The sequence below is a fragment of the Pleurodeles waltl genome, chromosome 6 (assembly GCF_031143425.1).
Source record: "Pleurodeles waltl isolate 20211129_DDA chromosome 6, aPleWal1.hap1.20221129, whole genome shotgun sequence".
NCBI lineage: Eukaryota > Metazoa > Chordata > Amphibia > Caudata > Salamandridae > Pleurodeles > Pleurodeles waltl.
In genome coordinates, this window is record NC_090445.1 from 705,520,123 (window position 1) to 705,547,258 (window position 27,136).

General features: G+C 42.6%; 1 protein-coding gene across 6 annotated transcripts in view; it reads right to left on the reverse strand.

Moving 5' to 3' along the window:
* The window catches only part of LOC138300185 (deleted in malignant brain tumors 1 protein-like), a 499,499-nt gene that overhangs the window by 390,439 nt on the left and 81,924 nt on the right, over nt 1-27,136 (reverse strand). For 4 of the 6 annotated variants that reach the window (XM_069239171.1, XM_069239174.1, XM_069239170.1 and 1 more), the window contains one exon: nt 13,864-13,905. The exons of the other annotated variants lie outside the window; for them this stretch is intronic. In XM_069239171.1, the coding sequence (XP_069095272.1) occupies nt 13,864-13,905 (42 nt within the window). The remainder of the gene's footprint in view (nt 1-13,863; nt 13,906-27,136) is intronic. 6 annotated transcript variants of the gene reach the window in all.

Consider the following 27,136-nt stretch of genomic DNA (forward strand, 5'->3'; position numbering starts at 1 on the left):
GCTTGAAACTGACCTTGCCTCCTGTAGTTGAAGTCTCAGGGCCATCAAAGACTTCCCCTGCCGGCACCTGGACTCTCTGCTGAGGCTCCTGCCCTGCCAAGTGGTGCCCTATCCAGTTCCTGGGGCCTTGACAGGTGAAGGTGGCAGACCAAGATTGAAAATCCACGCACAGACCACAGTGCAGGGAAATTTCTGACGCAACCTCCGAGACGCGGCTGAAGACACGACGTGCCGCTGGCTTTGCGGCTGAAATAAATGGTCTGCCTGCAGCGCAGCTAGAAGATCGATGAACGCAGCTGGCGAAACGACGTGCAACACTGCTAACGGAGGCTGGTAACATCCCAACCCACACAGCACGGTTTTGCTGATACAATGCGGCAGGATTTTCAATGCAAATTTTACTGGGTGTGGAAAAAAGACGCACGGCCTCGCTTGCAGGTGAGAAATTGACGCGTCGCTAACCTTTTTCAACGCACACTCGCCCTTGCGTGTTATTTTGATACTACCCAGGTACTTTAGAATGCTAACAGTGTTGTTACTGTTTACAAAAGGATTTAAGACTCTTTTGCTTCTAAAATTAATAACTTGACTTCTGTATGTTGGATTTTTGTCGTTTTGGTCTTGTTTTGTTTAGATAAATATTTCCTATTTTTCTAAAGCTGTGTTGTGTCATTTTGTAGTATTTTCACTGAGTTACTGTGTGTGTTGGTACAAATACTTTACACCTAGACTCTGAAGTTAAGCCTGCCTGCTTGTGCCAAGCTACCAAGGGGATGAGCGGGGTTAACTGAAGGTGTTTCTCCTTTACCCTGACTAGATTGAGGGTCCTTGCTTGGACAGGGGTTAACATGTCTGGCAACCAAAGACCCCATTTCTAACACTTGCTCAACAGTTTCCTTACGTTTTCCCTTAATCAATATACTTGTCCCTAGGAATAATCCACTCGATTTTCTGTTCTTTTCTAGTGTGCTTCTGCCCTGCCTTCCTGACTCTTACGTAATTTACTTATAGATCAGCCGTGCAGCATTGTCAATTCTCGCATGAGACGAATAGATGCATTGATGTTACATTTTAATTTTCCATTCAAAGGTGGCATGTTGACCTGAGCAGATGGCATCTGCCCACTGCCACAAGCGACATGTTATTGGGGACTTTTAACAACTGTAAAGGGAAATGGACATAAACTCTGGGAGTAGAAAGAACTGGATGTGGATTGGCTGAGGCGTAATGGGTTGGGTGCTGATGGGATTGTCACCACAACATTAATCTCCAATCTGCTGCAAGACTGGAAAAAAAGGTAGCTCACTAAAACGTTTAGTAGTAAAAAGGCTATCCATTGCTAGCTGGCTCAGGCAGTCAAAATTTGTCCCCAGCCATCTACATTTTGCCCTACGTCCCTGTTGCATAACATAATAAAGTCTGGGTCATCCTATGTACCAAAACATGGTTTTGGCCAGCTAATAGCCTATCACTGTCAGTTCTGGCAATGGAGCACATTGCCCTACCAAAGTGACTAGATCGTGTGGTAATATATTTTGGTCCTTTCTGGTGTGTGTGATCTACTCTAGCTAAAAGGTGTGTTCATTTTCTGTGCATTATTACTTTCGGGCATGGATAGCCACTTCAGTTGGTACTCGAACCTCATGCACTTGGCCCTCCTCTCAAGGTAATTTTATGCAAAAGTTGACAGATTTTTGCATCGGTTCTAATAGGCAGCATCTATTGCATTCATTAATAGGGTAATTTAAAATGTCTTGTCAAACGTTATCATCCATAAAGTGAAAATAATGTGTTGTGCTTAACTTGTACTCGAATACTGAAAAATAATGTTGTAGTATAACGATTCTCAAAAGACCGGGATACATCTGAACCATACTTATGCCAGCCACGTGCAACAAATTGTTTCTTTTTATCTGAGTTGTTTGGGATTCTGCTACCATGTCATTTGTCCTTTTCTTGATTGGCGAGTGCGGTTGCTGATACCTTTGTGACAAACACCATCATCACGTGTGGTATTTGACAGTGTTCGAAATATGAAGCACCATCCGTGGCGTGACCCGACAAGATAATTTAAAATTCTCTGATATGCTGCAGGTCGGGAAATGGCAACCCGAAACACACTGTTGCTCAGTGCATTAGAAATTTTAAAGCTGCAATCTTCTCCTTTAAAAAGATATATTGGGCCTGTTGCTCCCCACAGCACTAAAGGGGTTTGTTCGAACACACTGCAAAATAATTTTCATGTTTAGGGGTCTGTGCGGGACTTTTGCTCATATTTCCTACACTGACTTAGTCATAGAATGATTAGTTTGAGGTGGATTGTCATAGCATATGCAGACAAAGTGCAAACGATACATGCAGCTCTCATGCAAAGTAATAAATCAAATTAAATAAGTGTGTCCTTGTTAGACACTAGTCAAACTGAAGATGGATAGCACATCAGACTACTCACAATATCCCAATGCTTAGCAGTCATTATTCGACTTTTTATATGAAGTCCTTTAATTATTTCAATACTGTGATTTGCTAAAAATATGTCTTTGAGAAAGCAACCACCATTTTGTCAAGAATGGCTATAGGATTTAATCAGGTACCAACATGTATTGAGTATTACTCAATGGTGGGCCTACACCAGGTGACAGAATTTAATTTTCTGCCCCCGGGATGCAAATTTATGAACTCTAGGAAACCCATTAGAAAAGTATACATTGTGAAAACAAGGACAGAGGCGTATTTCAGCAAAGTAAGAAACTTATTTAAAAAAATCTGTTAAAATAATCGTTATAGAAAATAAAATCTGATAATGCCGAAAATAGAAGTAAGAAATAGAAAAACAAATCCATCAGCACTGTGTTACACAAACAAAACAATCTATAAAACACGAAAAACAATGTTAGAGGTAGCAAAAAAAGGAGATTTGCTAATGTTCTGCCAGGAGTCTCGGAAGGCACTTCACTGTAGAAAATGGCAGCACAAAATCGTATTGTGCCTTTCGAGACATAGTACAGATATCTGTAAATTTACCACAGCATATCCCAAGCAAGCACAGCCATTAAACATGCAATAGGACTGGAATCACTCACTAAGGGAACTTATAAACCAGAATCTCCTACTTCCCCTTCCCCATTACCAATAAACATGTCTATAACTATCTGTAATGCAAGCGCAAGCTACAGGTAACAGCGCTCAGCAAGCCACACCTGATAGCTCCACCAAGTAAAATAAATAGCACCCAGAAATCGTAAAATTACTCTTCCAGCCAGATGAAGCCCATCTATAACTTCCATTGCTGGGGATAAAGTATGTGCCTCTAAAGCCACTCCGACGCTATGTTCTCTCATTAGCCACATCTAATGAAAATGCAGTAAAAACACATGACTTGACTACTCGCAAACATTCAGGAATGATGGCACTCACAGAGCCATGTGTTAGCAACTCACTGGAGCAGGTATTACAAGCCTCTTCCTAGCAGGTTATAAGAACAATATGAAGGGCTACAAGAAGATGGTGGCGAGTACAGACTGTTCAATAACAAGCACTGTCTCAAGAAATGCCCACGGGAAGTTGGGACCTGTACAAATTGTGATCTCCATCTTGAAGAAAGCTTTCATAATGGGAAGTATAGAAAAACAAGCTGATACTGCTTCCAATAGATCACCAAATATTCATTGAGTACTCTGACAACAGATCAAACCAGCCCTTCCAAACAGCTACTGTTCACCCAGATCCCAAACGCTGAAAGTTGGAAGAATCACATTCAGATCGAACCAGTGTTCTCTTCTAGGGGATCCTCATCAATAGTCATAAACACTGGAATATTCCCACCCACATGCAGGGACCCCAGAGCACATATAACACTCATGTATATACATTAAATGTATAGGTAAATATAAAATTATGTTCAGAATTTTAGTACAAATATATATCATATACATGTGTCTATGTAATCATGCAGTTTATGTTGACAAACAGACTAAAAATGCCCTAAAGTTTTTCTTCAATAAACACGTCAACCAGAGTTAAAACATTTCTGTAAAGCAGAAGAGAGAGACATAAAATGCTTTAGCAATCTTCTTTAAAGAGAAAACTGTAATAAAAAACAAAGACATTATTAGCCAATAGGCTACATTCAAATTAACATAGCACAACAAAAAACTGGCACCGTGCCTTTAAGGTCTGCAGAACCTCAGGTATCCCACCATGCCTCAGAGGTGAGAGTGAGGTGACAGTTGGGTTACAGTTGGGTCCGTTCTTTTTTCTGCCTCCTTCAGTTAGGATCCTGGAGCACTGAGCTCTCATTTTCAGTTTTTTTACCAGAAAATCTCTGCTTAAACTAAATTTTCAAGATTTTACTCGACATCTTTTCACTTTCCGAGTAAAATAATACTTTTTCCTGACAGGAATTTTTATTATTTTCCTGCAAAATGCCATTACTTTTTGTCAAATGCCCTCCTTGTGGCAAAACAAAGGCTCAGACTGATCCTCACTCAGTCTGCATAGTGTTTCTGCCTGAAACCACTGTCCTGAGACCTGCAGTCATTGCCATAATCTCTCCACAAGGACCTTGAAAGACAGGGAAAGAATTTATCTTCATGGCTTGCAAGAGACGGAGAGTATGACAATCACCTCTCTTCATAAGACGGTCTCCAGGGAAAAAAGTGCAGACAAAATGGTCAAGCGATGAGCAAGATCTACACAGCAGGGAGAAAAATACCTATTTGTTCACCATCATTGTTGACATCAACGTTAACAGTTCCATCGTTGTTGCATCAACGTCACCAACCGACATCGACAAGCACACCTCCGTCAATGGCGACACATGCGACATCTAGAGACATAACATCAAAAGCCATAGGACATCGAGGTCAACAAAGGATAAGTCCCTGTCAGTGGTCTCCCACCACTCGACATCGAGCCAGCACTGTCATGCTGATACTCCGTCAAGAGTACATCATGACTCATCGACATCGAGGCAACGCTTAACGTCAAAGACCATGACGTCAGCAACAGTCCAGCAGTCATCAACATCAAGACAAAGAGCTATTACTCTGTCAACGGCAACCAGTCACTTCTCGATGTTGAGACACACACCACCTGTGACATCACAATCGACATCAAGACATCATTCAACATCGAGATATGGGCGAATCACATTCTCCACCGACGACATTGCAAAGTCGTTCGATGTTGAGACACACCTCACCTATTCGAACACATTCAACGTCAAGACAAACTTTGATGACGAGACAGGACCATTCACACCCTCCACATGTTGTTCAATGTCAACACATCCTCTACCGGCGAAGACAACGTCACCTTCTGGTTCTCTATCGATGTTGGTTGCTCAAAGACATGATCCTGCAAAAACCATAGGAAGTAAGTAATCTCAGGCATCCTCGAGATCTCCCTTCCATTCTGTAACAAGAGGTCAAGTCTCAGTCTCACCAATTATTCTTTCACCCAGATGGCTTGAGAGTCTTAACAAGGGTCTGGTCTATCATACTCTGGACTCACAATATTTTCAAATGTATTCTCCCTCAAGATCCCTTACAAGGATACGTCACAGGCACCTCAAACCAGGTGTACAACAGCACCGACTTCTGTAGATCATTCCGCACCACAAACAAGATACAGGACTCCTCAGTCACACTCAAAGAGTGGAACACCTCAAACATCAAGAGCAGTATCACCTTCCTCTTCCAAGAGATCTTGCAGCTCTCGATCTCATCATCGATGACACAGATCACCTTCCTAGTCTACTGCTTCTACATTGTCTATTGAAAACTATTTACCTACTTTAACAAACACTCCTCCAGTGAGAGTCTCCCCAGTGGACAACACTAACATCTTCAATGAAGTGTTGGTCAGTAAAGCTCATAAACTTGATATAGGCATCCCTGAACCTACAACATCGACCTCAGTAATATTTGAAATGCTACACCATAGCTCTTCTCAAGGCAGCTCCTTCCTCTGGTTCCAGTACTTTTACAACCAGTAATGAATAAGTTCCTCACACCAGCAACCTTACGTGCAGCATTGTCAAGAATTCTAAAGAAATATGAGGCTCCAGATGAAGACCCATTATTTCTCAGATCTGATCCTCCACTGGACTCCGTCATTCTAGCTGCAGCCAGAAAAACCCATTCAGTTGCTTCCTCATCAACAGTACCTCCAGATAAGGAAAGCAAACATCTAGACTCATTGGGAAGAAAAATGTGCAGCACCTGCGATTCCTTTATGAAAGTATCTAGTGCATCTGCACTTTTAGGAAAATACGACAGATCTCGCTGGGATCGACTATCCAAATTTGTTGAGAAACAACCCAGAGAAGATAGTCATGATTTCCAAGAAATCCTACAAGAAGGAGGACCAGGAGCCAGGCAATCAGCGCAGAAACGGACAGCTCAGATTTAGCCACACATGGGTATGCTCATGGTATATGTACAAGAAGATCATCTTGGCTCCGTCTAACAGGCCTCAAGCCGGAGGCACATCATTGCTTTAAGAATCTCCCATTCAACGGCAACTCTCTATTTGGGTCCCACCTCGACTAAGAGATGGCCAAAATGAAAGGTGAACTCCATGCACTCAAATCCGTAGCTCTAGAAAAGTATAAGGAATACCACAGAAGATGTAGACCTTACGACAGGCACCCATATCAGCAGAGGGTTCAGACCCCTCACTGGGCCCCAAGACAGCAACAAAGGCAAGAAAGACCCTTGTGTCAGTCACACAAACAAACAAGAGAACAAGGAACAACAGACAAAATCTGTCTGCAGCTACAATATCAGGAAAGCAATGAAGAATTGCTTCCCCTAATTCTGTCACCCTCTATAGTGGGAAGTATCACCAATTATATAAGGGAGTGGCTCTCCATATCCAAAGACAGATGGGTAATAAATATTGGTGAAAATGGGTATTGTCTACTTTTCAAATCTCCTCCCCTCCAGTTCAACCTCTTGTCATCAACAACTTCTGCAAAATGAAGTTCTCACTCTGTTATGAAAAAGAGCTATCGAAGAAGTTCTGCCTTCAGAGATGGGAAAAGAAGTGTACTCTCGCTATTTCCTGGTGTGGAAAAAAGGCCCAGACAGAGACTTCAGACCCATTTTAGATCTGAGACATCTCAACAAATACATTTGTAAAGAAAAATTCAGAATGCTTGCCCTCCATCAGATCAACCACAAACTCCATCAGGGGGACTGAATGTGCTCCATCGATCTGCAGGATGCCTACTTTCACATCCCAGTGGTAGAGAAACACCGGAAATTCCTTCGCTTTGTAGTTGCATCCCACTACTACCAGTACCGGGTACTACTCTTAGGTCTGAAGTCAACCCCTCACACGTTCTCCAAGTGCATAGCTGTAGTGGCAGCACAACTGAGCAGGATAATGATTTTCATTTACCCGTACCTTGACGATTGGCTACTGAAAAGCAGCTCTCCAAGTCAGACGATGCAACATCTCAAAATCAGCTTGAATACCTTCAGAAATCTCGGTCTTTACGTAAATCTACAAAAGTCTATACAGACTCCAACCCATAGGCTCCATTACTTTGGGGCAACGTTGGATACAAACCTCTCAAAGTTGTATCCTTCGGAGGAGAGAGTGTTATCAGTAGCACAGAAGTGTCATAGTATCCTTCACACTCTGCAGCCAATGGCTAGACAAATAGCCTCACTCCTGGGTTCCATGACCTCCTGCATTTTCATTGTTCTGAATGCCAGATTACACATGAGGATCAATGGAGTCAGTTTGCAGACAAGTGGGATGACAGACTGACTCTGTCACCAGCAGCAAAAAACTCACTACGGTGGTGGACTCATCTATAGCATCTGTTAGTAGGGATCCCTTTTCGTTAGGACATTTCTACCCAAACTCTTGTAACTAATGCATCTCTTCAGGGCTGGGGGGCTCACATGGGCTCCCTCCAAACTCAGGGCCCGTGGTCAGACAAAGAGCATCAATACCACATCAACCTGCTAGGGCTGCAGGCAGTTCATTTAGCCCTCAAGTCCTTTTATCCATCCATAAAGGACAGCTCTCTCCTAGTCCAAACAAACAACAAAACCACAATGCACAAGCAGGGGGGCACTCGATCTTGCCCCCTATCTCAGGAGGCACGACCATCTGGCATTCGCTAATAGCAAGGAGGTTGTCGATCATAGCTATTCACCTCCAAGGAGTCCAGAACACACATGCAGACTCTCTCAGCCAAAGCTTCTCAGGCACACACTACTGGGTGCTCCCCAGCGATGTTGTAAAAAGCATTTTTCAAGAATGGGAGTATCCTCAAGTAGACCTGTTTGCTGATGAGAACAACAAAAAATGGTGAAGCTTTGCATTCATGTTTTACCAACCAGGGACAAAGGGGAATGCCCTGTTGATAGACTGGTCAGAGACATTTCTCTATGCTTTTAAACCCATTAACCTGATTACCAGAGTTATCAACAAATGATGGTACATGCATCTCCTCCATCTATCAGAAAAACCTCACAGGAGGCTTCCGTATAGACCGGATCTTCTCCACAAGCTAGAAGGGAAGGTATTTCATCCCGGCCTTCCCTCGCTGAGCTTGACAGCCTGGGTCCTAAATTCCTGAACTATGGCCATCTAGGTCTCTCCAGGAATGCATGAACATCCCAAAGGAGTCTAAAAGACCTTGTTCATGGCGTTCACATTCAGTCCAAAGGAAAAGATTCTACATATCGTGTATACAGAATGGCTCCAATCCAATTCTAGGACAGGAGAATGACATACTACCCTACCTCCTCTAGCAAAATCAGGTTTGCAGTTTTCATCATATAAGGTACATCTTTCAGCCATTACTGATTTTCGAAAATCACCCTCTGAAGCATCATTCTTTACAATGGCTGTGGTTTAAGATTTTCTAGAGGGCCTAAGGAATGTTTTCCCACCAGTTTGTGCATCTTCACCTCTGTGGGCTGATTAATTTTCTTTGTTCCCTACTCTCTACTGATGAAGGGCTAAACCCAGAAACACGTGTCTAGCGATATACAGCAATGTCTGCACCAACTTTGGTGAAAAACTACAGATAATTTTGAAGTAAGTGCCTACTGTGAACTGCATTTACCAGGATGCAAAGGGGCGAACTGTGCTGGGATGTGAGGCTGTGTGCTCCCAACCCGCCTTCCTTTCAGCAAAACAATATCATAATAGTTCAAATAAAGTAAATGATTTTTTTGATAATCTATAAGGATTTATATTTATGAACTGTGTCCTCTCTGTCATTCTTTGCGATATCTTATATCCCTTCTAATTTTTAGTGGCTTGTAATCTACTTTTGGGCTTTTAACCCACTGCATGCCCATCACTATTATTCATTCATGGGATTGCCTTTCAAAAATCCTTTGTTATCATTGGTAAATGTTTTACTTTTGTCCCTCCTTGGGGCAGTTTTGTTACTGCCTTGGCCATCGACCTAGTTACTCAGATAATTAGACTTTTGCTGATACGTTTGACTGCGAGCTAACTTTTTCCTTTTGTGTCTCTAGTTTGCGCTCATGGCAGGCATGGCGCTTTGAATCAACTTGCTTATGTCAAGTGCTTTACTTTTCATTTTCAATTTCTGTGGCAAAAAAAGTCCAGTTAGGAATTTACAACGCGAGCAATGAGACCCATTGCATTGCAAATGCTTGTTTGTTCTGCTATGTTTATTTGGATGCAGCCTATTGGCTAATAAGGCCTTTGTTTTTCCTCACAGTTTTCTCTCGATAGAAGGTTGCTAATGCATTTTATGTCTCTCTTCTGCTTTACAGGAATGTTTTAACTCTGGTTGACGTGTATTAAAGAAAACCTTTACATAATAGGGCACTTTTAGCCTGTTTGTCAACATAGATTGCATGATTAGATGGACTCATGTATTTTTATTTTATATGTACTAAAATTCTGAACACAATTTTATACTTACATTTACATTTAATGTACATACATGTGTGTTTATATGTGCTCTGGCGGACCCGCACGTGAGCCGGAATATTCCTTTGCTTATGACATTGATAAGGATTCCCCTGGAAGAGAACTAGCATTTAAAGGTAAGTAACTTATCCTTTCCTAGCCAGATAAGGAAAACTATGGATTTTACACTGGGCGACTCCACCTAGGAATGTTTGTTTACATTAAAAAATCTAGTGCACCAAAAAGGCACATTTACACTTCAATATGATTTGGAGGATCCCACTGTGAATTTCTTTAGAATCAGCAAAGAATGGTTAGCTATATAAAAAAGTCTATGTATTCCAAGTTGACTCACATTTATGTAAAATCCTAATGTTTTTCCTCAGCAAAGTCAAAAGACTCTAGGTAAACATATACTTAGTTTTACATGTTATCCCTTGCCACTCTTAAAGTACAGAATCATTAATACTTTAAGGCATGCTACAGCTCATTTATTAGTATAAGAGAATTTCTGTTCTTGGCTAATTGCCAAAATGTATAACAGATGTGTTTGATCATATCCTGAGTATAGTAAAGGACACATTGTTTAAAAACATTAATATACTCAGTATTTGGGTATTTAGACCTTAAAATCTATTTTAAACGTTGTATGATCAGCACAGATTCAACCTGTGGCACCACAAGAGTGCAAACAGTGACACAAACAACACAAGCAAACATATGCTCAGCCTGACCCATCAAACACAATTGTTGACCTTGACACCATACCATTGTACCCACATACTTCCACAAGTTTCTACTTATCCATTGAGAGGCAGTTATTCTCCGCCTTGAGGAAATTTTCTTTACACCTACTTTTCAGCAGGCTCATAAATGCTCTATCATCCACATGAATCTTCCCTTAAAAGTTTAAAGATTGGGAATAGTAGCTCCCTAGGGAAAGGCAAAATGCAAGGCAGAATGCAAATGCTGAGAAACTATCCAACTAATAATTGATGCTGGCTTGGCTCTGCACAAGTGAAGCAACTAAAACGATGGTGAGATACATCTGAACGCTGTACAGCATGTGAATGAAAGTACTAGATAACCCTGCATGAGGGATTCCAGAACAGGTCAACTATGTGAGAATGTTCTTGTGGGCAGTTACTGGTGTTTCTCTCCTCGACATTACATAGTTTAAATATTTGTACACAATATGGAGAAGGAAAGTCCACTTTATCATCCTTAGGCTATAATTTGTGAGATGGGACATATGCCCACTTCCTTAATATCATGGAAAAACTACTGATTGTGTCAGACAGTCGCCATGCAGCTGCACTCATAAAACTGGAGGTTTCAGAGACCTTTGCCTCTAACAACTAAGATGTACTGTTGGAAGCCTTAGCAAATAGCATTCAGAGGGACCTATCTCATGAATGTGTGTATGTGTACTTATATGAGTCGAACCTAGATGAATGGAGGAGAAGTGTTGTAGAGAATCAGAGGCAAGGGTTTAGTAACTGAGTGATTGGGTAGTAGTTGGGCTCTGTCAACAGAAGAGGACTGGTACTGCATGCTCATTTAACAGGTGTCAATTTAGCTCCCTCTTAAATTAGATCAGTGAGGAGGAGTCAGTCATGAAAGATAAAGGGATAGCTTTCCAGATCCTGGATGTATAGACACATTCGCTTTTCTGTTTTGTTCACTACTTTCCCATAAGTCTGCTGGTGCCCTGGCTGGGGCTATGTCAAGAGCATCAAAATTTTGCAAGTTTGTCAGCCAAATAGGTGAGGTTTTCTGTCATGATGGCTTTGTCGATGATGCGACTGCTTTTAAGTTGGTGCAGGCTGATCATTAGAGCCATTGAAGTTCCTTTGTGTGGGGTGATGTACTACTCATTCTTCTTTTAGGCATTTATTGAGGCATGTTGTGGTGTGTAGAATGGCCTTATGGGGCAAGTGAGGAATCTGGGAGGTCGTGGAGCACGGCTTTGCCATCATGCAGATGCAAAAGTACTGGGTTGAACATCAGTTCTGTAGTATATTTCTTGTAGGAACAATCGTGTTTACTTTAGTAGAAATAACTGTTACCCAGCTGCCTGGTTTGTCTTGGCAATGGATTTCCCAAGGATGAGGTCAGAAGCCATAAGGAATCTGAGTGACATGGTGTCAGATGAAACTTGGGGTTTGAATCCAGCTAGGTTCATGCCATTGAGACTAGTTGTTGCCTGCAGTTTTTGGTGAAAAGCTATAATTTTGTTTTTTATGGTTGAGCTTCAGGCAGGTGAATGATAACCATATAGGTCGAGATGAGGTACATGCCGTGTTTGAGGTGCCGATTGTCTGGAGAGACATTCAGAGAGAATTGTGTGTCACCATTGCAGTGCTGAATGTTAATGCTTGTATCAATGAGTAGATTCTAAATGAGCTTCATGTAGAGATTGGGGATGACTGGGGACAATGTACCCACCTAATCAAACAGGTATGGTTGGATGAATAGAAAGAGAACCAGTGGAGGACAGTGCTAGCAAATTTCAATTGAATCTTCAGGGTGTGGATGAGGTTGGGATGGTAGATGGTATTAAGTATGGTAGAGGGAACCAGAAAAACCAGGAAGCAGAGGTCATTGATGAATTGTACTGAAGTGTAAGTTGTGTTGTGCAGAGATGGTTACTATTGATGTGAGCATTGAATTGTGTATGGGGTACTTTTTTGGTGATCTTGCCAATGAAAGCTAGTTCAGTAATTGGTCAGTAGTTTGTGAGTTAATCAGGTTCTAGTGTTAGTTTTTTTCGAAGGGGTTAATGTGGCTTGTTTTATTGTAAGGTGCATTGATTGAAGGAGGTCTTCATACTGATGAGTAGAAGAGAAATAACTTCTCCGGAGTAAGCTTTAATGAACATAGGCTGGCTTTTAGAGAGTTGAGGATGTTGGCAATATGGGTTTGAAGGATGACTATTGTGGGATGCAGTCTGGAGAGGTGGGTGTCAGAGAAGAAGCAATCATGGTGCTTTTATGTACTGTCTGTTCTTGTGTACTTTGTCACTGAAGATGACTTTGGAGGCATCACTCTTGTCTGTGGAATGAGCTATATGAGGGGCAAGCTGAAGGTTGATGCAATGCGTGCATGTCTTGAGAGTATTCTGCTGAGGGAGGGAGCTTCATTGATGGTCTGGTACTTGGCTGATGTAATGCATCACCCCTGTGTTGCTCTGATGCACGTCAACAGCATGAAGTCTTCAGAGTTTCATTTTTCCTTCCATTTGCTCTCCTGTCTGCACAAGGGGTATTTGTTTTCAGCACAAAAGATTTACAGTCCGAAGATGCTGAAAGATTTCACTTTTTTCATATGGTTTTCCAGACGTGCACTGAGGTCGTTTAGGAGGATGTTTATTTTGGATAAGACAGGGCTAGAGATGAGTTTGGACTTTAGGTTGTTGAATGATAACTCTTTTAAGGAGCTGAACATTTGTTGTTCTCTTTTGCGTTAGCCTCAGAGCACTGGTTGGATGCTAAGCAAGTGGATGAGGATGACAAGATGATCAAGGCAAGTCATTGGAGCTTAGCATAGGACAGTAGGTGATGTCAAGAAGATGGGGAGGGGGATTTTGTCTTTGCAGCACAACCTCTTTGCCTCCCTATTTTATTGAGCTCTTTTTGAGCGTGAATTATAAACAATAATCTCTCTCACTCAGAGATGTGTGATGAGTACAATACTACTCTGGATGCGCCCAATGACATATGGCAGAGATGCTGGACTCCAGTCTACCCCCTCCCATCAAAGTATATGATACATATGCATACTGATGAACCTTGTATCATGAACTCCATTTGCCTTCAGACGTATGCAGGCCTAACAGTTTATCAGGGATGCTTCCAAAACCATACAACACAAAGGTGATTCCTGCAGTGTCACCCCTTGCCACAAACTCAATAAAATGAGGTATATCAATAACCCTGGGCTCACCTTTGCCAGTTCCATTATCAGAGACGTTGGTAGGGCTCTGGACTGTAGAAACAAATAACAAACTATTAGAACATGATTATACTACTTCTGTGGTTCAAAAATAGTTAATCAGTCACTGGTGCAGTGTTGGCAGTGTGAATGCTGCTCTTGACTGTCAGTATTTGTGAAGTGGTGTACTTATAGGTCTTCAGGTGTTGATAGTGAGTATATTGGACAGTGTTGGCATTTTATATGAAAGGTTTAGTGTTACCTTCTCACACATACTGGGAACATTGTATTTTTCTCAGTGGGCTGACTGGTGGAAACCAAGGTTTCTGCCAGTCATCCCAGTGGGAAAAGTGCAGTAGCATTGTTCCTGGATCATAATTGAGCTGGCGGCAATGCTGCCTCATGCAGGGTTCACCAGCATCCTTGAAATACACACTGTCCCTGCCAAGCACAGTTATCTGATCAATAATTTTACTGCAGATGTTACAGTGACATTATCAATGATGTTATCGAAGATGTTATGAGTGTCTCAATATCTGGGGTAATTAGCAGTGCATGGGGGGGTGGGAGTTATAGTTACCTTAGGGCACAAGTTATCGTTATTTGAAATAACTCTACCTATAACTGCTGAATTTCTCTGGTTTTGTGTGAGGAAATTCAGGTCCTTGTAACCTTTGGTTTTATAAGTGAAATTCTAAGGTTTTTTCAATTATATTTCCTAACTAATACATCCCCATAACTTTGTTTTTTTCAGTGAATTTCTATGCTATTTTTTAATGTAAAGTCATTTTAATTACTATACATGAATCCAACTACCCCCACGCATGTCCTTCGGTTGTGCACAGCAGAGGTTGACTACAGGCCAGGCCCTACAGCCAGCCCCTATAAACACCAAACCCTGTGCCGCGCATGGCCTTGCGGCCAACTCCCTGAAAACACTCAGACAGTTTTTATAAACTTTAATAAATTAAATAGGTAGAATAATATATTTCAGGACAAATTGAAAAGACAAATGTAATTGTAATTTAAAAAGAGTGAGATCACCTTTCACTATATTCCTTAAATGTTTGAAGTTGAAAAGCAATTTAATTAGGCAAACAACAAGAGACACACTAAGACTGAAACACTCACCTTTCAGTGTGAGGGTCAGAGACCTTAACCACTAATTCATGGAATGCTCCTTAGTGCATAGCGTGCAGCCATAACATTGACATTCAAGCCAAAGATTTTGTGGGTGAAAAAGATTCACATAGTAAAAAAGACTTGACTTGAATGTTTAACAGTCAAAACACTAGAAAATGAACTGCCATGAGATACAAGGATTTGAACCTTCAACCTACTGATAGTGCAAGAGCTTTACCACTAGGCCTGAAGTGACCCTGGTATGCGGTCCATCAAAATGTAACTATAACATTTGCAGCAGAGATCTTGTTAGTTTGATGCTTTGAAGTCATTGCAATGACAATCTCTCTCTCTCTCTCTCTCTCATCCCAATGTGGGATGGATGAGAGAGAGAGAGAGAGAGAGAGAGTGACAGGACCCCAAGGGGAGCCTCAAGGTCCCCATGGACACATATTTGCATACAGGGAAACAGATGAAAACTCGCTTTCTACAAGCAGGAGCTGTTTGACAAGTCCCACTTGCAGAAAGCAGAGTTATGTTTACTATCAGCTATCAGCTCCCACCAAGCAAAAGCAAACAGCTATGGCCCAGGGGTGGGCACCCCGGGACATAGCAGGAGCCAGCCCTGGGGGGGTGGCAGTCCCTAGGGCCATCACTGGCTCCTCGAGGGGGCCGTGTGGCTCCCCTTCAATGTGAAGTAGCCCAGTGGGTGGTGGTCTACAGGTCCAGGGGTCCATGATGGATCCCCTTCCTTCTTTGAGTTCAGGACCGGGAAGGTGGCCGTGTAGTCTCCTGCTTTCTTTATGAACAGAGCCCCAGGAGGTGGCAGCCCCCAGGCATAAAAATGCCCTAGGAGGGGGGCCCCATGCATTCCCTCCTTTATTTCAACATGCCCCTGGGAAAAGGCCCACCCATAAAAACACAAAGGGGAGCCCGCACTTGTTTTTTTCTTTGCAACAATTTTTTTTTTTAAAGTGCTTTTGTTCCCTGACAGGGTCCCTCTGGGACCCCAGCACCAGAGCTAAGGGGTCAAGTTGTCCCTACCAAAGACCCTATCTTTTTTTCACTTTTTATGGGGACTTGGCTGAAGCTGAGTCCCAGATGGCTGCCATCATTTCCTGGTTTGGAGTGTTGGTAGCCGCTTGTGCCCTAAGGTAACTATAACTTGGGGCCCCGCCATGAACAGTCTTTTCCTCCAAAATGTTACTACAAATGTCATGAGTTTGGTAATTTGTAGTATAATTAGCAGTGCATGGCAAGGGTGCGAGCGATAGTTACCTTAGGGCATGAGTTATAGTTACTTAAGATAACTCTAACTATAAGAGATGAATTTCTATGGTTTGGTACATTTAAAATGTGAACCTAACTATAACGTCCCTGTAACCTTTAGTTTTTTCTGTGAATTTCTATGCTTTTTCTAACTTAAAATAGTTTTCATTACTATACATTGATCCAAACACTGCCATGCATGCCTTTGGCTATGCGCGGTGCCAGTTGGCCACCCCCCCCTAACCACCCAACCCCACCCTGTGCCTGGCCCTTTGGCCAGGTATGGTGTTTGTTGGCCGCAGTCCATCTTTCTGGGTGTGAGAGCGTTATCTGGGGTGAGAGTGTGTGTCTGGGTGTGAAAGTGGGTGCATCAGTGTCTTAGTGGGTGCATATATGTCTGTCTGGGTGTGAGAGTGGGTGCGTCAGTGTCTTAGTGAGTGTCTCTTTGTGGGTCTGTGAGTGGGTGCATGAGGTTCTGAGTGGGTTTGTGAGTGGGTGTGTAAGGGTCTGAGTAGGTGTGTGAGTGGGAGAAATAGATTGAAAAAGGGAGAAAGAGAAAGAGCATAAGAGGGGGAAAGATAGAGAGTTTTTTAGGCTTTGATGAATGACAGACTTAGAATGACATATTTTTGGACAAATTGAAAAGGAAAATATATTTGTCATTTAAAGAGTGAGATCACTTTTTGATATGAACCTTAAACTTTCAAAGACATTTATATATTGAAATTACCACAGATTCACCTGCACTAGAACCATCAAATTTCAGTGTGAGTGCCTGAGCCCTTAACCATTTTGCAACTGGTGACTGCTCATTGTGCTTTAAGTGTTTGAAGTCATTGCATGGAGAGCCTATTCCAATAACCATCTCTCTCTCTATCTCTTCCATGCCGTTATGGGATGGAAGAGAGAGAGAGTGACGGGACTGAGGGGAGAGCCTGAAGGCCCCCGTGGACCCCTCCGGCTTCCGTCATCCATTGGGAGCCAGCATTGCTCCTCCAAAGCAGGGATCTGCTTTTAATAGCAGCTTCCTGCTTGTGGGAGCAATGTTTTCATGTCTTCCTCACACATGCAGCACTTCAACTAGGAAGTGATCCAGACTCAGCCGAGTCCCATAAAAAACATAAAAAGAGATACCTGACCCCCTAGGCATGGTGGTGGCGTCCCAGAGGGACACTGCCGGGGCCAAAACACTTTTTCTTTTAATTTATTTTTGCAAATCTGTAGAATTTGTTTTTTTTAAAAATGCCTAGCTCTCCCTGTGCCACTTCATCACTCTTGCTTCTGCCTTCTCCTTGCTTTTTCTTTTTCTGTGCTTTCTTCCTGCTTTTCTATTGTCCTCAATGCTTTCACCTTGCTTTTTTACACATTTATTGTGTGCCCTCTCCTTGTTTTTCCCTCATTTGCACTGCTTTCTCCTTGCCTTTCCCTCATTTATTGTGTGCTTCCTCCTTGCTTTTACCTCATTTTCACTGCTTTCTTCTTGTTTTTTTCTTTCATTTGAGTACCTTCTCTGTGCTTTCCCCTTGTTTTCACTGTTTTCTCCTTATTTTTTGCCCTATTTTTTTGTGTTCCTTCTCCTTGTTTTTCCCTTGTTCCCTCTACTTTCTCCTTGTTTTTTGACCCATTACATTGTGTGCCCTGTCTTTTCTTTTCCTTCTTTTTAAATGCTATCTCCTTGTTTTTCCCTCTTTTGTGTGCCCATTCCTTGCTTTTCCCACATTTTCACTGCTTTCTCCTTTTCCCCCTGTAATATGTGTGCTTTCTCCTTGCTTTTCTCTCATTTTCATTTCTTTTCTCCATGCTTTTCCTCCTGTTTTTTGAGTGCCTTCTCCTTGCTACTCCCTCATTTTCACATCTTTCTTCTTGCTTTTTCCACCATCTTTTGTGTGTTTTCTACTCACCACCACGTAGGTATACTTAGGATCTAGGGCCAGATGTAGTAAAGGTTTTTACCGATTCTGTGTCTATGGGAAAAGATGTTCGTACAGATGGCCCCTAGTTTCTATAGAAAAAGCATTTTTTGGTGCTGTTTGATGAATCTTTGCAAACGTTTCCGAAAAAATGCAATGCTCACTCCAGCGTCTGCCTGGTAAATTTTGAGATGATCCGTCAAGCACGGGCCAACAAAAAGGGGTGGCCCAAAACACTTTTTCCCCCATTCATTTTTCCTTAGCGATTTTGAACAGCAATAGTGCCTGCATCACTGGACGGAAATACACCAAATTTGGCAGAAAGGTAGCTCTTGGTCCAGAAAGTGACCTTTTTGTCATTTTATGTAAATCCATTCAGTAGTTTTACAGAAATTAAAGAAAATCCAAATGTGTATTATAGGGACGTGAAGGCTCCGAGAACCCTCCTGATCAGGTGCTGAGATCTAATTGGCTACCAACAGTTCAACAAGGAAGTGTTGCCAGCCAAAAATGTAAAAAATAGGAAAAGGAGCAGGGTAGGGACACACTGACCCCTTAGCTATGGTGCTGGGGTACAAGAAGGGACCGCCCAGAGCAAAAAAAGTATTTTGTTTTGGAATAATCATCAGGGGCTCCAGCGGATCCATGGATCCACTGAAAATGCCAAAGAAAATATCAAGAGCAGGCTCCTGCACTTGTTTCACAAAAGCCCTTTGTAGGCCAGGTCCTGAGGGCATTGTCAAATTGAATGTGGGGTTGCTGCCTGGTCCCTTGCATCACCAGGGACTGCCACCTCCTCTGGGCTTTAATAAAACACAATGTGGGGGGTCCCACCCCACTGGCAGCCCTGGAGACTGCCATCTCCCTGGGGCTATAATAAAAGTCAATGAGGGGGAGCTACACATCCCCCCAGCCCCGGGAAAGCCACCTCCTGGGGGCAATGTATAAAGCTATATGCAGGAGGTCGGACAGCACCCCTGCAGCCTCGGGGACCACCACCTTCCCGGGGCACATGTGTAAAACTAATGTGGGGGGCTTCCAGGCCCCACCCACAGCCCTGGGACTGCCAGCTACCAGGGGCACTTCTCTAAAACTATTGCGGGGGCTGCCTGGCCCCCCGTAGCTCCAGGGACCACCATCACCCTGAGGAACATGCATAAAACTAATGCGGGCTGCTTCCCGGTCCCCCAGAGCCCTCGGGACCACCACCTCCTGGGGTCAATACTCTAAAACGAATACAGAGGGGGCACCTGCCCCCCCCACTGCCCTTGGGACCACCACCTACCTGTGGCACAAATTTTAAAAGACATAGAGGTTCTGTTGTGGATCCTCAAACCCCCAAAACAACCACATCCCTAGGACTATGGATGTTGGAGGTGGGCTGTGTGGCCCACTCGCAGAGCCACTGATGGCCCTGGGGACTGCCACCCCCCAAGGGCCAGCTCCATCTCTGCCCACCCCCAGGACATAACTGTCTGCTGTGACTTGGCAGGAGGTGACAGCTCCTACCAAGTTACAGCAAACACTCAGTTCGCAGTGAGGGAGAGCTGCTTTAGCATCTCCCCCTCTATGACAGCAATGTCAGCTCCCACAGGAGGTGGGGAGCTAGCTGGGGTCGTGGGTGCCTTTAGGCTCCCCTGTGGTCCCCAACATTGTCACTAGGTGCACTGGGGAGGACACCCAGGTCACGTGGCTGGTCCCTGGGTATGAGGACCGCAGGGCTAGGATCAGCCTTGGGGTGAAAATAATTAGGCCGGGTCCTTGGGATAAGGTCCACGGGTCCAAGTTCGGCCTTGGAAGGGGGGCGCATGGCTCACCTCCCCTCAAAAAAACAATAAATATTTAGGCCATGCCTCTGGGGATGTGGTCCCCAGTGCTGAGATCGTCTCAAGTAACTGTAACTCACACCTTCACCGTACAATGATAATTACCCCACAAATAATAACACTCATGACACCTTTGATAACATCATTGATAACATCAATGTAATATTTGCAGTAAAGTTTTTGACAAAAAAACTATGCATGGCAGGGTTGCGAGTTATGGTTTTCTTAGGGTATGAGTTTTAGTTACTTGAGATAACTCTAACAGGTGAATTACCATGGTTTTGCTAAGGTAGGTCATTGATAGCTTCAATGCTGTCTACCTCACAGGCACACTCTCCCTACCTGGACTAATATGTATCTTAGAACTAGTGGTGGCCCAGTTTTAAATTCTGCATCATAGTTGGTCAATCTGGAGAATTTCACACTAATGAAAGTTCAATTATTGTACGAAAATCTTTAATCACCACTAAGCTGTGAACCTTCTAAAAAATGTATGCCAGGACTCTCGCCAGAAGGCCACTGCAGCTTATACCACACATTGCCCCTGTCATGTTGCCAATGACAGTAACAATACAACTACTAACCATCACACACCTGCAATTGTGGCAATTCAGACTATTCTAGCCCCCCCAAACTATAAGAATGGTTAGGACAGCACCTAATAGTCATTTTTAATGTGTATTGAATTAATAATGAACTTTTGTTGTGGTCATCTCTAAATGAGCCAGACAACACCACCTTGTGGCAGACTGTTAGAAACACCAGTGTTGACAATTAAGTGCTGGTGCCAAGCAGCAGAAACCATCGGCTCAAATTAAGCACTCCACCTAACAGATATTTCTCCTCTCTTAAGCCTCCATTTCCAGACTACCCATAATGACAATCGCTTTTCATTAGTGACAACGTGCTACTTTTCTTCTACAGCCTTTACTTATATACATCTACCTCTCATTGCCTCCCCTCTCTCCCACCTAGCATTCATCCCTCCTCTCATCTGTTTTAATTTACAAGGCTATGCACCTTTACTGCTTCCCTATTTATCATCTTTCTCACACCCCATCAATGACCTTTTCACTCAAGAGATCCTCACTCCATCCAGCTCCTGTTGCAGGCATTTAGTCTTGCTTTTCCTAGTCCAAAATAACAACCACACTTCCTTACCACCACCTCACGTCCTCCTGCTTCTTCCTTCTTCTGGTCTCTTTCCTTTTTAATACACAGATTCTGGAAATCTCTCTCAGGAAACTGTATAAACTTGCAGACTAGATGTCACACACAAAGTCAAATCTCTTTTTGTACATTTTGAAGCTAAATCTGTACCTTTTCACATGCAATGCCTGTGAATTGCTCTTAGAAACTACCACCTAACACAGAAGATATTCAGCATACCTTTTCAGAAGGATTCCTTGCCTCTATAGTTACCATCAACCTGGATTATCATAAAATCTCTGGGCGAAATTGAGATATTAGTTGAGGGGGTGTGAGTCTACCTCACATAGTAACAAAAACCCTTGTCAAGGTGAACCACAAAAGTCACTGACTAAACCCATGCTTAACCCTAGCTTGGCACAAAGCTGTCAGCCTTAATTTGGAGGCAACTTATAAAGTATTTATTCAGTAGCCAAACAGTAACAAAGTAAAAATACAAGAGAAATCTTGAAACAATTTAGAAAAATAGATTGCATTTGAATAAATAATATGACACCAAAATGACACAATCCAATGAGTAGATCAAGAAATATAAATGTTTAAAGTTTCAATTAAAAATAGCTTTAACCAGGATTATCTGTTCCTGTTAGGTGGGTCAAAGTAAAAAGTTAAGGTCAACTGTGATGAACATTGATCTTATAGAAGGTCTGGGTTTGTTTAGGTGGAAAGATTATCTTCTGACTTAGAATGCTTCATGGCGGAAACATGGCTGTCGATGAGTTGGAACGTTTACCTTCTGACTTAGAAACCTTTGTGGAGGAAAAGTGGTCATGGATGAGTTGGCGGCAGGGCAAGCTGCACCTAGACCTAGAAGAGGGCTTCACGACGGAAAGCTGCTGAAGAGTTGGGTCTTGATTCAATTGTCAATGAAGACAGGAAGGGTCTAAGTTTGTTCCTACAAAGGCCTCAATGTAGATAGGTTGCTGCCCAGCACCAAACCTGATAAAGCCCTCAATGTTCAGACTTAAAAACGTTTCTGGAAGTCACATCTCCTTCAGCAGGGCAAACCTGCATGTTGAATATGACTTGTGATCTCAATGGCTCAATGGCAGTCCCAGTCTCCTACTGTTTTTTTAAAGGAAAAACTGGCAAAACATTTTTAACTCCCGACTTTTGCAATCTGGGCAGGAGGAGTATAATCTAACACCAGTTAAGGCTCAAGGACCCAAGGGGCACTACTTGGTGGTCAGGACTCACTTCAACAGAAGGTCCAGCTACAACTGGTAAACTGGCAGTTGCAGTGAGAGATGCCCATTTGAAGCTTGCTATTTCTCTGTAGCTCAAACAAGAGGCCAGCTAACTGATCTTTGGAGTCACTCCTGGAGTCCTCCGTTTAAGGCAAACAGGTCCAAGTTTCCTTCAGGTTCTTTAGGCAGCAGGACAATCCTTCTTCGATTCATCTCAGGTCCATACGCGTTCTGAGGAGGTGAGGAGCGTACGGGGGATGCCACATGTATGCCTAGTGATAGCCTGTGGGTGGGGGAAACTCCACACCACTCCCTAACCAATGGGGAAAAGTGCCAAGGGGTGATCCTACCCACTTGTGCAGCTCTTCCTGTGTGCTTTACTGTAAACTACCCCACAGTGCCTATCTCTACCTAAATCAAATCATTCTTCCCCGGTCAGAGCTCCTTATGCTCACCCAGAGGGGTGGCTATGGTAATGGGAATACCCTCCATTGTGGTCGCTCCAGGCCAGTTTCGGGGTAGCTCTTCCCTCCCACTGGGTTTGGAGCCAAGATGACTAGTAAGACAAAGAGAGGCAGGACGAGGTGTGATGTACATCTGCCCGTGACAGAGTAGGCATCCTTTGCAGCTCATAAAGGGCCTGGGCGCATTCCCCCAGGCCATCCTGTTCAAGGAAGAAAACACCTCTCCACACACAGGGATTGTGTCCACTGTCTGGGAACAATTCACATCTCATCACAGGGCAGCCATTCAACAGTCATGTGACATTGGGCAATGGCATAAAGGACCTTTTGTCTTAGGCAGAGTAATGTCATCAATCTAAAAGTGTAGTTTCTAAAATAGTAATCTAAAATCTGACCTGACTTTTAAGGTGGATTTTAAATTACTATTAAAATAAGCCCTTGAACCATGTTTCTAGCTGTTCACAAACTGAAATTAAGCACTACAAGATATTATGGTGTAATCCAGTGGTGTCTTATGGGAGCGCTATCCTTGCTAACGTGAAAATTTACTTTGAAGGTTTTTCAACACCAGGGCATGTAAAACACTGCATATACATGCCCTATTTTTAATTACCATGCACCCTGCCAAATGGTCATCTAGGGCCCACATTAGTGGTACCTATAAGTATTAAAAAGGAAGGTTTAGGCCTCACAAAAGATTTACTTGCCCGATCAAAGTAGCAGTTTAAACTGCATGACTAGGCTTCAGGGGCAGCCTGGAGGCATCTATTACAAGGTTACTTTAGTGGGTGGCATAATGGGTGCTGCACCCCACGATCAGGATTTCATTTACCGACCCGGGATAGAGTGTAGCAATAGATATTAGGGACACTTATAAGTTAATTAAATGTGCCATTTCGGTGTATACCAATTTTACCATGTTTACTCCTGTTTAGCAGGACTAAAGTGAGCAGAGCCCTACGGCCCACAAAAACAGATTTAGCAAAACAAGGAAAAAATCTAGGGACTACCATGCAAAAGATGGTGATTTTCAACAATCTTCATACTCAGAAAACATAACACTTAATTTGGCAAGTCTGACAAGCCTCATTTGACATCACTTATCTCAAACCTAGAAATTCCTGACCTTCCCCTGTTCATAGCCAAAATATTTCACACCACATGACAAACTAAGATGCATTCTTTGCTTCCCACAGGATGACATAGATCACAAAAAGGATAAGAGGTCACTTGAAGTGATGACTGTGCCATCACTTTTGGACTATAAATGTGGTTAGTAATTAGCAGTGACGGATAATAATTCAAGCATTTCACCAATACATTTTTTTCTAAGTGTGACATCCTAAGCTGTGATGGGTGTGCCAAATTTGGGTTTCCATAGCAATTGTTCCACTGGGTTAAGGCTGCACTTCCCTGATACACTGCCGATGGCCAGAAGCCCACACATGTGTGGAGTTGCTTGTTTTCATGTCTAGAGGGCTCCCTTACTAGCACTGTGGGCTGAACTATTGCTGTTGGAGCCGGACCACATTTGTATTTTGCTGGTCTCTGTCTATGGTCAGAAGTGCCAAAGTGGGTAAAGATAGAACAGACTGAAACCTGGCCTGAGTGATTCCTGTTGGACGAGATTCATTCAATCTTTCCAGCCATCTAATTTTTGCTGTTTTAAGTGAGTCACCTCAATCTTCAACATCTCATTCCTCTCTGGAACATCCTCAGCTGTTTCAAATCTTCAGTCCTCTTACATTTGCAGAAAAATACTACTGGCCCCTATACTCATATAATTACTGACATCGAAACCAGTCCCCATTTTACTTCAATATCTCCAAACGATGTGGGTTTCCCGGTCTCACTTTCTATCACTTCTGCAACATACTGAATCAACTGCAATTTAGTTCCATTAATGGCACTCCACATAGATATCCACCACACAAACTTCCAATTTTCAGATTTATACTATAACAAACTCTCCCAATAGCCTTCTTGATATTTCTACTGCTCTCAATACTTTATTCAACATACCATGGTCTTGACCCTCAGTACTCAATACCTCTCCAGAAAATCACTCAAGTAAGTCTACTTACAATCTTCGTCCCAATCTTCCTGACATTCCTCACTTAGATAATTGTTGGATCTCCTTCTCACTGTCCTTTTACCAGAGTGCATTCTCCAAATCTATACCCTGGGAGCACTACTGGTATCCCTGGATAGATACTATCTTTCAGCTTCTCCTACCACTCGTATGGTGATGACTTTCACTTGCACCTCTACACTCTTTATGCTGAACCTCTTAAAGTTTACTGCCTCTTCTGTCATACCACCTTGTCCTTCTCATCGGTGTTCGCCATGACACCATTGTACTATCTTATGCATCTAGGAAATTATGATTACACGTCAACATTGTTTTTAGCTTTTAGCTATTTCATATAGAACATGAATGGCAAGCTCTCCCAGCTAAAGTGGCCAAGACCCTTCTTAATGAACTATTATTCATCTTACTACAGGGTCTACCTAAATATGCATTGGCTTGTTACAACTAAATGATTAATTTTGGCCCAAGGACCCTCTTCAACCTGCCAACAGGATCAACCGCCTCTACATACAACTATCAAACTGAGTAGGTAAAAACATTGAATAAGTGATGGCATAAAGTACTAACTAATTCCTAAACTATTTCTCCCTGTAACTCGACCATACCTCAAGCAATTAGTAAGAAGCCACACATTTGGCTGTCACCAAAAATCAATCATTGAGGTCCTTATTACAGGTTTGTTCAGAATAGGGTGTGCATTTTCACAAAGGGTAAATACCATTACCCCAGGGTGAGGTATTTATCACCTGTGTCAAATATCTGCTCTTGCAGGTTTTCAGCTGGAATATGAAGCATGCTGACTCAGTTAACACACCAAGGGCCAGATGTACAAAACATTTTGCACGTCGCAAACAGCGAATTTCGCTGTTTGAGACGTGCAAAAAGCACATTGCGATGCCCAATACCCGTTTTGTGAGTCGGTAATCTTGTTACCGATTCGCAAAACAGGACTGCGAGTCGCAATTAGGAAGTGGTAATCCCCTTCCAAATTGCAAGTTGCAGCGCGATGTTGTATTCATCAATACATAGCTTTATTCGGTTACTTTCAACCATAAAAGCAAAACAACCACTGGTAAAAAGATAAAAGATAAGTAAAAATTAAGTTAAAAAAAGGAAATAAGAGGAATAAAAAAGAACATCCTTTACGGCCTTAAAACACATAAAAACCAAACACCTAATCTCCTACTGACTGTCATTTAAATTAATCATGGGGTTTTGTTCCAGTCTAGGTGTGTGGTTAAGATTTGATGACTAAAACATTCCATTGTCAATTTTTCATATTGTCCTTAATTTTGAAGTGAGTTCCGCATCAGCAATTTTCCCCAAGCGATTAATACGTACATGCCAGGCAGCTGTAATGTACTTACTAACCGCACAGGGTAAGGGGGGGGAACTTTCCCTCATCAGAATTCTTAAGGCAACAATACAATGTCTTACCCCCATATTTCTACACACTGGCCGTAACCATTTTCGACGCGCAATCAAATAGGCAGGACATAAAAACATAAAATGTACAATGGATTCTGAATTATGGTTACAGCTCGGACAAAAATCAGATCTTGTAGTTGCACTCCACTTACTGCCATATGATTTGAGAGGCAGACAATCATACCTGAACTGGATATATAAACTCTTACTTAATGGGTCAAGAATTATATCCATAAAAGATTCAAAAGACGGATACCATTTAAAATCAAAAAATTGTGAGGTCAATCTGCCGTGAGTAGGGCACAGCAGATAGTTTTCCCTGACATAAGTCCAGTATACAGTTTTCAAATGATTCTTCTGCTCCTTCCTTATACTTTCTGGATGACTCCATAGCTCACTAAGACCCAATTTATGAAACCATTTAGAGATGTGATTAAACCAGGGAATGGTGAGTACATTTGGTCTATCCAAGATGTCTTGGATAGACTCCTTGTAAGTAGATAACTCAGGGGTGGACCAAACACAGACCCAGAAAAGCAGAGGTCGTAGGGCAACTACATCTGAGATACGTGAAAGGCCAAGGTCCCAGAACAATGGCAGCAGTGGGGTACTGCGAGGGCAGGCCAAAGTAGACCTCACGAAATTGTTTTCCCCCACTGCAAGCCTGCCAGTGTTTGAGGACCCCCAAATTTCTGCCCCATAGACCGCAGCACTTTGTGCCTTTGCTCTATAAATTTTAATAATTGGAGTAATCACTCTCTCAGAAGTAGACTTATGA